This window comes from Ostrinia nubilalis, chromosome 2, assembly GCF_963855985.1.
Source record: "Ostrinia nubilalis chromosome 2, ilOstNubi1.1, whole genome shotgun sequence".
Taxonomy (NCBI): Eukaryota; Metazoa; Arthropoda; class Insecta; order Lepidoptera; family Crambidae; genus Ostrinia; species Ostrinia nubilalis.
The window spans coordinates 11,613,239-11,626,716 of NC_087089.1; the positions used below are offsets into that span (position 1 = coordinate 11,613,239).

The following is a 13,478-nucleotide window of genomic DNA, read 5'->3' on the forward strand; positions in this document are numbered from 1 at the left end:
CCACAAAAAAACAGAAAGAGAAGGGGAGGAGGGAGACAAAAAATATCAATGGTCTCGTCTGTCGCCCGTCCGCATCTGATTTTATTGGATTTTATGTTGTGTTGGTAGAATTGGTGCACAGTGTTGCCAGTTTATGTGGCAACGAAACATATGGTAGCTTTTATTGTATTTGCAATGCATATCGCTCTTCTTTTTATGGACAGCTTGGACTTGGAGCTGGAACTACCAATTATATTTGTTTATTATTGACTTATGTTTTTGGGAATTCCAGATAAGCAAATATACAATTTTCACTTTTAAAAATGATTTTGAAATTTTTCTCAGTGTTCTAATTTAATTACTTTGTATTGTACTATCGGCAACAGTGTTAACTATCCATTGCCTGTCATATCGTCTCGTTCTATCGCTAAGAATCATCATTTGATGAGAACGAGAGCAAAAACGGAAATGGATAGTTAACAATGTGGCCGTGTGTACATTAAAAAAAGATTACTTCTAAAACACATAATCTTTAAATTACTAATTTTCTTTATGAAGTAATTTTCGGCCGATTTCTATTTTACCAGTACTTAGCAAAATTTTTGAGAAAATTATATTTCATCAACTTCTTTCTCATTTTATTTTCAACAAGTTACTTCACAATAAACAATTTGGTTTTACCAAAGGTAGAAGTACTACTGACGCTGGAGTAGCACTACTGAAACACGTCTTTGATGCTTGGGAGAGTAAAAAAGACGCTGTTGGTATTTTTTGTGACCTTTCAAAAGCGTTTGATTGTGTAGACCACCAAACCTTACTAAAAAAATTGCGACATTATGGTGTTTCGGATGAGGCACTTGATCTGCTGAACTCGTATCTCACAGGCAGAAAGCAAAAAGTTTGTATTAATGGAACTGAGTCTTCTGGAGCACCTCTAACCATGGGTGTGCCGCAGGGATCGATATTGGGACCTTTGCTATTTCTTATTTATATTAATGACCTTCCCTACTTTGTAAAAGATCTATGTGATATTGTGTTATTTGCTGATGACACATCTCTCATTTTCAAAGTTGATAGAGGTAAAGTAAACCTTGATGATATAAATGACACACTCTCACAGGTTTTGCATTGGTTTACTGTTAACAACTTATTGTTAAATGCAAACAAAACTAAGTGTATTAAATTTACCTTACCTAATGTGAGGCAGGTTCCCACACAATTGATGGTGAAGAATGAACCATTAAATAGCATAAGTTCCACAACATTCTTGGGAATCACTTTAGACTCTAAACTTCAGTGGGGTCCTCATATTGAAACCTTGTCAGCAAGGCTCAGTTCAGCTGCTTTTGCAGTGAGAAAGATAAGGCAATTAACTGACATTGAAACGGCAAGGCTAGTTTATTTTAGCTATTTTCATAGTATAATGTCATACGGCATATTGTTGTGGGGCTCAGCTGCGGACATTGAAACTGTGTTTGTTCTGCAGAAGAGAGCAGTGCGGGCCATTTATAATCTTGGACCCCGATTTTCCTTGAGAGAATTCTTTAAGGAGATTAATATACTGACAGTAGCTTCACAGTTCATTTATGAAAACCTTTTATAGCCTGACCAGGAACTTAAAAACCCTCGCCATGTTGCGGAAAACTAATGGTACTAATTTCTTTTAATGGCAACAGTAACTGAAAACTTCATTGACATGTCACTTTGCATGTCAGTCTATTGCTGTCAAAGTGTAAACAAACTTTATTTTAAATGTGCGCAATTGATTTTGTGAATTAAATTGCTAAAATCTTTTTATAGTCGTGAAAGAAAAGTGGTTCACAATGTGTTAAAGTATTTATCGAAGAGAAATACTAAGGGTTCGGACAATATTTTCATTGAATAATATTTCCGACAAGGTTGTCAAATTGACTGACATGTTTATCGTATAGTACAGTCAATTATGAAAATTAGCTGTGGTTTGTTTCAAATACCTATTTTAAAGTTTTTTGTCACTTTCTAAGTGTTGAATTTTATGGAATTGGGAAAGAAGTACCGAGTTTGAAGCGTTCATGAGCAGACATTGCAGTTGAATATTCAAGTTCTGAATTTGATTATTGATGAATAATAAAATAAATCCTACTAACTCGATTGATGGTGTCATTTAATTTATTTAAACCAGGTTACCTATAATAATATTTTTTCCTTAATTTATGAAAATATCAAATTAGCCCGTAATCCTGAATCCTGATACATAAAGTTAGCCTATTAATTTAACACAGGTACGACTGTACTCAGTGTTGCACTATCAAATGCAATTGACACGCCTCTATGCCAGGGTTTTTATGTTCCTGGTCAGGCTATATATGTTCGCAAAAATATAGAGCAATTTACTAGAAAGAGTGATTTACACAAGTTCAATACAAGAAACAAAAATAAACTTGCCGTTCCAAATTTCAGACTGCACAAGATTGGTAATTCATTTATGGGGAAATGTATTAAACTTTTCAATAAATTACCACAAACTGTTGTAGAATTGCCCATTCATAAATTTAAAGCACATATCAAAAGCACCTTAATGAAAAAGGGCTACTATAAAGTTGATGATTATATAAAAGATAAAAATGTTTGGAATGTTCAACTACCTAGCTCGCATCAATACTTATGACTATAATTTGTATATTTCAAAGACTGTAAAACCTTGAAAAGGAGGCTGACAATAGTGACTGAGTTTCTTGCGCTGCTTCTTCTCAGCACTGGCCCATTTATTGTCCCGAAGCAGTGGTAGGGTTAATATTGGGACGTGTAAAAGCGCTTTTTTAAAGCCTATTTGCAAAAATAAATGAATTTTATGAATTTTATTTATTTTATTTTAATCTGTGGAATATTGCAATGTTGTCCTGCTTCCTGTCATTTTTAAAAATCTTAATAGTAGGTTTTCATTTCAAAAGCGGGCAACATTATTTCTGACAGCTTGCCAGCTGTGTGGAATGGATTGAAAAATAAATCGAAAAGCTTGGAGCTCCGTCCGTCCTTGATGTGTCATCCATTACATACAATATTTTCTACGTATTTGCCTAGGAGCTCAATAATCCTGTTGCAATCTGTCAAAATGTGTTATATTTCGATGTAAGTGATCTCGATTACACCAGGTTGTGCTAATTAACAAAAATGTTTATGTAACGTAGCATTGTTCAGATCATTGAGTGTGCTTCATCTTTTGTTCCAGATAGTTTCGCAGTGAGTGTGCAGTGCACGTACTGTCGCTGTTAGTGCGTAGTTGACCGTGAAAGTGTGGATAGTGATGTGTTTGTGATCGGTGGTGTTGCTGGGTGCAGTGGATGCAGAGGCAGCGGTGTAGCGCTCGCCCTGGCATGGTGCCGGGCAGGTAGCGCGCGCGGGCGGCCTGCGCAGGCCCCACACAAGCAGCTGCGTTGTTCCCCAGCGTCGTCTATGGCCGAGCAACACATCACACCGTCGTCGCACTCTGCACTCACGAGAGAGTCCAGCGGGTGAGATATCTTTTGTTACTACCTAATAATTTAAACAGCACTAAGGAAACAAATTCATTTTTATCAGCGAACCGCTGCTGCTCTACTCCATCATCTGGTTGACGGACCTAATTTTCGAATATGCTTTGAAGTGCTAGCTGTTTCACATGTGTATAATTCTATGGACGAAAAATTTCACCTAACTAACTATTGACACCATTGAACCTAGTTTTTAGTTAAAATGGTAGTTCCAGACACATATGAAAAGCAAATTGTCTCAAGCCTCTAATTAACATATTCATAAAAAACTCATAAAACTCATTTATTTCTGTAAATAGGCTTAAAAAAAGGACTTTTACATGTCCCAGTATTAACCCTACCACTGCTTCAGGACCAAGCTATTAGCAGTTTCTATCTTATTTTTCTGATTTCAATCTAAATATATCAACATATGCCAAGGTTTACACATGTTCATTCAGGATGGGATCTTTTCCTTTATTCCATTGTTGTCTCAAGTACCCTTGCTGTTGTACTATAAATCCTTTGTTATATTATGATGTTTTAAACAGAGTTACATACTTGCATTACTTTACCTTACCTTTTAAAGATATTAATGGACTAAATAAAACATTATGAAATGCCACTGCACAGATCAACTAGTATAAAAAAAATTGATGACTCATGGTTCTTCCAAATAATCAGGTTACTGGAGGAAAATTTTTTTGCTTAGTGCTGACACATCAGCCTTGAAGAAAGGTGACATGAAATATGTGATTGTTAACCCCCTTAGTCACAATAATAATTTCAAACAGTCATAAATACCACTTCATGTAAAGGATGCTTTGTCACTTCATGACAAATGTTGATTTCACTATGATGAAAAGAGATAGCACTGTTCAGGTGACTGGTGTTATAAACATCAGGTATTATTGTATTTTTCTTATCAATTCAGGAATAAATAATGACTAGTAATTTACTTTATTTGTACATAATATGCTTTTCTGTACAAATTATGTACTATAAGAGCTAAATCTATAAGATTAATTAGTAATCAGTGACCATAATAGTGAATAACATTTTAATATTCATCATTATGAGCAATGTTTTGATCATTGCATGGCTGTACAATCTTTTATTTAATTTTAAGGTTTATTTATGTGTAAAAGGTGCCTTAATGCTGTGTTTTAACAACACAACTGCTATTTATTAAGCAAGCAGCATAGTATATTGGAATTTATAACATGTTTTAAAATACCAGGGACTTAATCTGACACCAGTAGTCTAGTTCATTTTATCATCAGTGATTTGCAATAATAAATGAAGCAGAGTATACTGGCAATTAAGAGCTCTTTACTAATTAATTATCCCTACCATTAAATGTGATGCTCTATTTTATTGTTGTTGAAGTTTATAATTGTACTGCCAGAGGTTTAAGACTAGCACTAATCCTTATTGCCTGATTGAATATTTAATGGCCCGTAAGGTTTATAATAAAATACTTAATTATGAACTCCTATGCATTGATTTTATGTTTTGTGCACAATTGTAATGGTTATGATGGGCTTAAAATATTCATTAATTAATTATTAAGCTATGTATCTGATTTTAGTTAAAGAATCATGTCTAATATAATAAGTAACTAAATAAACTAGCAAAAGATTGTTTTATATGTCATGCATTGCCTATAAATTAAATTTCTAATGTTTTTGCTTCTTATTATTATAATATGATTGCAAAACTTCTTACTTATTGACCATCACTTAAACCTTAGGATTAAGACAGTTGTGTAAGTTTTTACTTGTAACTGAGTGAAAAATAATTAATTAATACCTATGTACTGTGTACCTACCTGTTTTCCAAATTATTTTACACTGTTCATTATTAGGTATTTGACATCATTAACCACTAATTCCAAGGTCACAAATTCTTTAAACTTTAATCAATTTACTTTTCAACTCACTTGGTGTAATGGCTCATCATCATCATTTCACCCATAGGACGTCCAATGCTGAACATAGGCCTCCCCCAATGACTTCCAGGTGTAATGGCTGGTTTACACATATTAAGTAGGTAACTAAATTTTAAGTGATCAAATTGCACCATAACTAAATTTTAACTTAATTCCAAACGTCAAGGCGTCAAGCTCTTGTTTACTATGAAACAAGCAGTTAAAATCGTTTCAAGTGACAAGCCCCGCCCACCAACTTGACAGAAAAATCAAGTAAAAATTTAGTTACCTACTTAACACATATAAATCAGCTTTAATATTCGATTAGAAGATTAGTTAATTGAGTTCGCGACTAAAACGCGGTTGTCCGTCAAGTAGATACTCTGATAGGACTGAGAATGCAATGTGCCGTAGTACCGTCACTAACAATAAAATAAATGACATTTGAGGGTAGCTGAAAAACGTCAAGTTTTTCCCGAACCCGAACAGGCGACGACACGAAACCAGTCTGGTATTTGCTCTGTGCTTTGAACTACGGCAGTAGTAGTAGTAACAAAGCGGATACGTCAAGCTGTAAGAACTCACTGCTGCGTGGCACCCTTCGCGCTTCAGCGGGACAGTCCATCCCAAAAAAAAAAGTACTCACTGAATATACTTACAGAAGAATGTTACGTTTTAAGTCCCTTTGCTCTCAGTTTTACATGTATCCCGAAAGTTTAAAATCTTGTACCTAAATAAATCTACATACACATTTTTTTTACCATAAAAATCTATAGATTTTAATAGGTGTGTCACTTGAATAGTGGCGTCATCTATTATCGTCATCTCAAAATTTATACCTACCAACCATAACGATGAATTACTGACTAAAAAACTGAGTAAAAAATTAAGTCAGTCGCAGCGATCGAGTCGATAGCTTCACAATCGTAATTGGTCCCAAAACTCGGCTCAGCATGGATGCAGTCAGAAAAGCTAGCTGTCAAAAGTAGTCAATAGTCATCAAACACACAGCATAGTACTGGTAGATAACACAACAGCAATGTTATCTTCCAGTACTATGCGCCACTTACCATCATGCGTTTGGCAATTTTTGAAGTGCGACCCATTCGTGCCTTACTTGACGCGTATGTTCATGAAACAAAAACGCGGCTCGATGTTAGACGCTACATGTAACACCCTCCCTGCGTCTAACTACATTAATATCGGTTAAATGACATAATCTAAAAATTTTAATATTTTTTTACCTGATATCCAGAGGTTAAGTTTATCCAATCCCCTTTTTGTAACAAGATAATTAATTATCTGCGTTGATCCCGAGATTTAACTCAAGATACTTGTGGCTTTTTGTGAATTAATAAAAGGACTAAATCCGTCGATTTGAAAAGTATCCTGAAAAATTCGGCCCATGTAAAAAGGGTCCTGGGAATGGTTATGTTTTCTAATTTTATCTCTTTTCGATAACTTCTCGCAAGTTGACGGTCATTCGAGACATTCGATTTTCTTTTGTGTCTGGCTGACTACATGCAATATTTTATTCATACTTTAAATTAATAATGTCGGTGGCCATCCGATAGTGTATCTACATGTTTTGACTCTTATCATGGGACTGGAAGTGACATAAACTTTTTGTCAGACAGAACGAATTTTCTTTAGAGTTTACATGCTATGATAATTTAATTGATAATTCCAACTCCTGAAATATTAGTGCATGTTATAAGTAATGTCGTTATATTTAATACAAAATAAATATTGTTAAAACATGAATTACATTGCAACAGGTCTTCTCCTAGCAGGGTGGTGGGCGGCCGGTGGTTGCGTCAGGTGCGACAAGTTAGCCGCAGCCGTCGGAACCGTCACAACGTGACGTCGCCTCTGCCGCGCTCCACCAGCCGACATTCGTCCAGCCGCAGCCGCGCTGACAACGAAGCACAGGCTCACGTCGAGCTGCGAAGAAGCTCGCGTCTAATCAACTCACTGCCCAGATCAGACTACTCCATCACAGAGCGTTGGTCGTACGGAGCCGACGTCTACGAGACGCGCTGCGACACCGCCGACTACAAAAGTGGAGACACTGACAAGTCTACCGCCAATCTATACCCAAAACGTGGAAGAACTTCCTCGCATGACAGGAAGAAACGCAAAAGCCATTCCATATCAACCAATAGCACTGACGAGTGCGTCGCATATTGCACACGCTCACGGACTGCTCTTAAATCTACTGAGAGTGCTTGTGAGCAAACACCGACCAGTTTGAAGGTACAAACGTTATCACAGATATCAGTAAACCAGGACGCCACAGCCACTTCGACGCAGCAGTCGCAACTAAATTCGGAGGGTGGTTTACTTCCACTTGAAGACAGAGATTTTGCGTATTCGCCTTTTAGCTCGTCAACTGTTACAGAATTATTAGACTCCGATTATTCTGTTTATAGTCCAACAGCTAGCAGGAGAAAAGGCAAAAAGAGGAAAAGGTCGTCACACCGATCATTGTCAAGTAGGAAGTGCTTGGATAATTTAGAGGACTGCAGAAAGAAATTTAAAATAGATTCTCATAGTAAAGAATTAGAAGACCCAAGTAAAGACGCTCCTGTGGATTCTAGAATAAAACAAGAGACTGACAAAGTAGACCACGCGACTGCGTCACAAGCTTCGTGCGCATACTTGCTGCGAAATAGATACAATCGTGACCTTGGACCGTCTACCTCAACCGTTATTCGTGATAATTCAGGTAATTAAACTTCACACGTAACTGTAATGTACGTTTTTACAGCCAATAATATACAGAAATTTGAATCCAATCCTTGATTGATATCAGTAATATTGGCAGTAGTAATAACTTATGAAACTGCCGAAGTGTTTCATAATGTAAATTGGATAATGTCATTCATGATAAGAAATATAATAGTTATTGGATAGTTGCATTTAAAATGCAAAAGTATACCAAACATAGATATTACTTGATACTTGATATTTTTGTAAAAGAAATAAGATGAATGAGTTTAGATTCATTCTAACACTGGAATATTTTCATTGTTAACACCTAATATAATTGTTAATATTCAAAGATGTTCCACATAATGCTTATCATGTGTTATCACGTGTATCACAAGTGCAGTCATTCATTGTAGATAATGCCGCACACAGATGCTTAGTCGTGTTTGTATTGTATTGCAGCAAGTCCTTCTACTAGCGACGCGGTACACAACCAAGCGGTAGCTGAGCGCAAGTTTAACGCAGACAGTCACGTTAGGACTGCCACGCCACCGCCTTTCAAAGATATACAAGGTAAAAACTAACTAGCGGTTGCCCGTGACTTTGCACGCGCACAGTCCGAATTCCACTCACACATGAGAAAATTCTTAAAGTGCAAAAACATGTGCATTGTTTATAATATATAATTTGTTTTTCTAGAAGCAAGTTCATCCAAAGCGCACAGTTCTGCCAGCAAGCTTTTAATCGTTCCACGAGACCTTCCATATTTACGTCAGACTAACGCACGGAGGGTAAGAATTTTTAATTTTGATTTGAAAAATGTAATACAATTTTTGGTGCACAAAACTGATTAATGCGTGTGAATATCACGATCCAAGTACGAAACGCATTTAACTTGTTTACAGATGGAATATTATATTCATACTATCATAAATAATTACGTGTGATTATAATATTGTTCATTGGGTTTATCTGGAGTTTGATAAGTTTGTTGTATAAGTGCAGTGTTTATTAATGTAAATAAGGTAAATGTACTGTGATACTTGTGCCTCTCGCTGATGCTCGCTGCGAATACTTGGTAGTGTATAAATGATCTGACCAGTGAACGGTGTGTAATGTGTTCTGTGGCCGTAGAGTATCGCTGCTGCGACGGGCGCGACCCTGGGGGCTTGCTTGACGAGGGGAGCTAGCACTTCGCAGCGACAGAGGCAGGATTCTGCTTCAAAAAGACAAGTAATTTGTCCACTTTTTTAAGGCTCACGTTTATTTTGTATTTTTAATTTATTTCGTTATGCAATCTTGATTTTTCTTGCATGATCTTTCATCATTACGAATTTAATGCATTTATACGATCTGAAACATTGATTGATACATTAACATTTTAATTAGTCTCCTATTTATAAGTCACTAGCTGACCCGGCGAACTTCGTACCGCCTGAGCGTAGAGATATTCTTAATATTTTTTTCCGTAAGAACCATCCTTGGACTTCCACAAACATTTAAAAAAAAGAATTATCGAAATCGGTTCAGCCGTTCACACGTGATGCCGTGACAACGCGAAACGGGTTTCATTTTTATATATATAGATTAATATCGAAAAATAATAATTATCGTTACGCTAAATCTTATCATGATTTGGTAATAACGTTTAGCCTTTCGAAGTACCTATAAATCACTCATCATTATTCATTGCGGGCCTTTTACATTACTTATACTTTCATCCAATAAATATTATGTATTTATTTAATCATGATTGTCCCCATCTGATCACAATAAACATAATTTGAATTTGATCATAGAATAAAAGCAGACTATCCTTTATTTAACTTTTGTTGCTCGGAATGCTTAAAGCTTCTTAAGAGTTATTTGTAGTTATTCATGTTGTGTTATTTCATTTCATTATTCTAGCTCTTAGTATCTTATTGTAGTTCACTGTCGGTTACAATGAAAGTGATGCGTTGGAAGCCAATCGGAGATATTGGCTGTTTTGTGCCTTTTAGATGCTGTGGCCTCTTTAACCGACTGCCAGAAGGATGGTTATTTAACTCAGTGGGCAGACTGATTCGCTTGGCAACAAACTTCTGTCGGTTTCAAACTCATCATTGTTAAGGCTTTTCCAATAAAGATGTCCTAGAAAATTATTATATCAAAAGAGGCATAGCGACATTAGTTGAGCAAAGTGACCTTTACCACCAATATAAACGACGAAGCTTAGCGGAGCGAAGATGCGTATGGGGCTCTTTTAAATTCCATTACTTTAGCTGCATGAGCTGCATCGTCTCTTACACATTCTTGCTTGTGTTGCTAGCACACACTCGCATCTCTCGCTTGTTTCTTATGTAAAAACCTTGCTCCTCTAGCCTTTTTCATTACAGCTGTGCTGTGTGCGAGGCAAGGATAATGGATTGATCCTATTTTCTCATGTAGCATAGCTTTGGTGGAAAAGCAGTATAATTGTTGATATTTGGGGGAGGGAATAATACTTATACGAGTTCACAACCTTAAAAGTTGAAGTTAAAGAGATGGGTCAACAATTCCACGCTACACTATAGGTCCTAACACTTAACTGAGTCAGTGCCTGGGGTATGGTAGCGGCACGGGAGGTTATTTTTGAGACGTCACTCAAACGTCACTGGAGACAAGGAAACTTCAGATTCCTTTCGAAGCATGCTCTGTCACGTCATAATATGCCAATGTCTCCCCTCCTTTGCCACTCCCATACCTGAACCACTGACTCAGTCAAGTCTATCTATGATTCCTCAAGGAACGCTTCTCTACAGGTATCAGGCAGCGAGGGCGCAGGCAGCAGCGCGGCGGGCGGGCGGCGAGCGCGAGCTCGCGACATGCCGCAGCCGCAGCCAGCGTCCACGCGACGAGACAAACGAGGTAATATGCTAATATCACACGTATACACAGTTCTGATAGGTCCATAATTAAAAAACAAACAGATCGAAAAGGTCCATATCATAACAACCCTCAGAAGTCAAACATAGACCAAAACATAGACTCACTAAACAACTCTTAAAACTATTCAATCTCAGTCCTGTGATTGCTCTAAATATCGAAATTCAACCAATCGAAAGCTTCAATCTAAACTTACTATTAAATAAAATCTAATTTAGACTTTCGCCTCGTTAATTCAAACCCTTTTTATTTATGGGTTTAGTTACTAGACTTACATCATCATCTCTAAATTCGTTTCGTATTTTTCATATTTTCTTTTTTCCATTCCTCACGTTTATAGTGAGATGCTACCATGAGCGATATCGACTGATAAACCCGAATACGGCAACGGTGTAGCGATGAACCCTTGTTTATTTTCGTTACATCGCAAATAAACATTAAATAAAGTCTTAAATTAATTATTATTTAGGCGTTATCTTAATTATTTTAAGTCAAGGGTTTAAACATTTTAACAGCTCGATATCAATTCATTGAATTAGTGAACACTAATGGGCTTATCATGAACGCCAGGGTCTTATGAGATCACTGTTGCAATTATTCGTCTTTTAGTAACGCGTTTGTATTCAATACATTTCAAATAATGCGTGGTATTATAAATGTTATATAACAACAAGAATAATAAACTGTAATATTCTTAAAGGTATGGTCATTATTAAGCTACCTGTAATGGCCAATGGTCTTTTTCTATTCATTATCTCTAATGCTTCTTTTGTTCTCAGGCAAAAGCAGCCTGGGTTCGTGTGCCAGTACTGGTGGTGCGTCCAGCCGGTCCCACCCCCAGCCTTTAACCACGGTAAATACAATTAGCTAATGGCATCTTAGTGCGGTTGCAATACGATTGATTTTGCAACAAATAATTTGATGAGCTGTATGTATAAGTGGCATTAAAACTTGTGCGTGGTAGTTTTGGCGTAGAAGTGGTTACAATATCAGTAACTCTTTAACCACGGTATAAACAGTTTGTAATAATACAAGTGACTATAGTGTTCTGATGTGATTTTGAAGTAGAGTTGTTTTCGTGACAATAAGTGACATAAAACTTCAGACTTGTGTACTTCGCCGTAGAAGTTAATATGAGTGGGATCATCATGACGTTTGTGCGCTTTATCCAGGGTGCCGTAGCATCCACGTCTTCCACACCGCCGGCGTCGGCCTCAGCCGCATCCATGCCTGACAACGCGTCCGCTGATGCGAAGCTCAAGGGTAAGGTTACATTCTAAACTACAAGTCATCGTGTAGTACACACGATTACTACAATATGTACAATTGAAACTTATAAATCGCTGTTCTCTATCTCTGTTGTATCAGTTTTGAGATCTATCAAATTAGAGTACAAACAATATTCTTAATATTGACTTGTTAATCAAACTAATTATTAATCAAGTCAAAATGCATCTACACACAGTAATAATACTTAAGCAAGGTTACTGCTCTATTTGTGTTAAGTATATTGTACTCGTAAATGTGTTAAATCGAGGCAAAACCAATTATTACCAATGAGGGCCAGTGTAATCTATTAATCAGTCATAGGTCAGATTTTTTTCGTACGCTTCTGTTTTGGATGTAACGCTATTGACACGGTCAATATCAATAATATCTCGACAGTCTGCTTTAGATACTAAAATGTGACTTTTTGTAGAAGTAAATGTATAGAAGGTAAACATATGATGGATACAATCACAGAATAATAATAAGTACTACGTACAGAAGTTTTTCTTCGCGAAGGTATTCAAAAAAATGTATGCTCAATGTCATCAACAATATGGTGTAATTTAGCTTGTCTTAAGAGTCGAGCACCGTTTTGTTGACATACGTCAGTGATCGGTACTGTCTTGATGCCATAGGGCTGACTGCTACAAGAAGCTACTGTGTCGCCATCTAGCACACCACACTTGCATTCACTGCTCTTCGCGGCAACGCGCAGCTACATGCGGCCGCCAGTTATACTATAGTGTAAGAGCTAGCACCTAAATATTTTATAACACACATAAATGTGACAATTTATTTCACGTGGGCGAAGCCAAAAAGCTAGTAAGAAATAAAAATTCAATTCAGTAGGTATTTCAAACCAAATTTTATTACATAAACAAACATTATACTAATTTCATTATGGGCCCTTAGTATGTGAAAACTGCAATTGACGATATTTCGCACTGTTTTCAATATTATGTATTACAGAACTATGTGTGATGGGATGATATTTTCGAAAACACGATTAGAAAAAAATTTTCTCGAAAAAACACATTTACCTCTGGATTTTTTTATAAAAGTTTAATATGACCGTGTTTTACATACAATAAAATTCCTATAAAATCACAAAGGTATCATGTTTGCCTCTTTGATTTCCTGGCTGTTTTAGATTTCAAAAACCTAAATAGGTATATTAATTTATTAACTTTCTGATA

At 36.5% G+C, this 13,478-nt stretch overlaps 1 protein-coding gene across 1 annotated transcript in view; it reads left to right on the top strand.

Moving 5' to 3' along the window:
• LOC135078706 (E3 ubiquitin-protein ligase TRIP12) overlaps nucleotides 1–13,478 on the top strand; it is a 68,409-nt gene that overhangs the window by 10,571 nt on the left and 44,360 nt on the right. Inside the window, exons 2-9 of the mRNA XM_063973257.1 lie at nucleotides 3,188–3,470; nucleotides 7,176–8,125; nucleotides 8,572–8,682; nucleotides 8,809–8,900; nucleotides 9,244–9,342; nucleotides 10,890–10,995; nucleotides 11,793–11,866; nucleotides 12,186–12,276. Coding sequence (XP_063829327.1) covers nucleotides 3,412–3,470; nucleotides 7,176–8,125; nucleotides 8,572–8,682; nucleotides 8,809–8,900; nucleotides 9,244–9,342; nucleotides 10,890–10,995; nucleotides 11,793–11,866; nucleotides 12,186–12,276 — 1,582 coding nt within the window. The 5' untranslated portion in view covers nucleotides 3,188–3,411. The remainder of the gene's footprint in view (nucleotides 1–3,187; nucleotides 3,471–7,175; nucleotides 8,126–8,571; nucleotides 8,683–8,808; nucleotides 8,901–9,243; nucleotides 9,343–10,889; nucleotides 10,996–11,792; nucleotides 11,867–12,185; nucleotides 12,277–13,478) is intronic.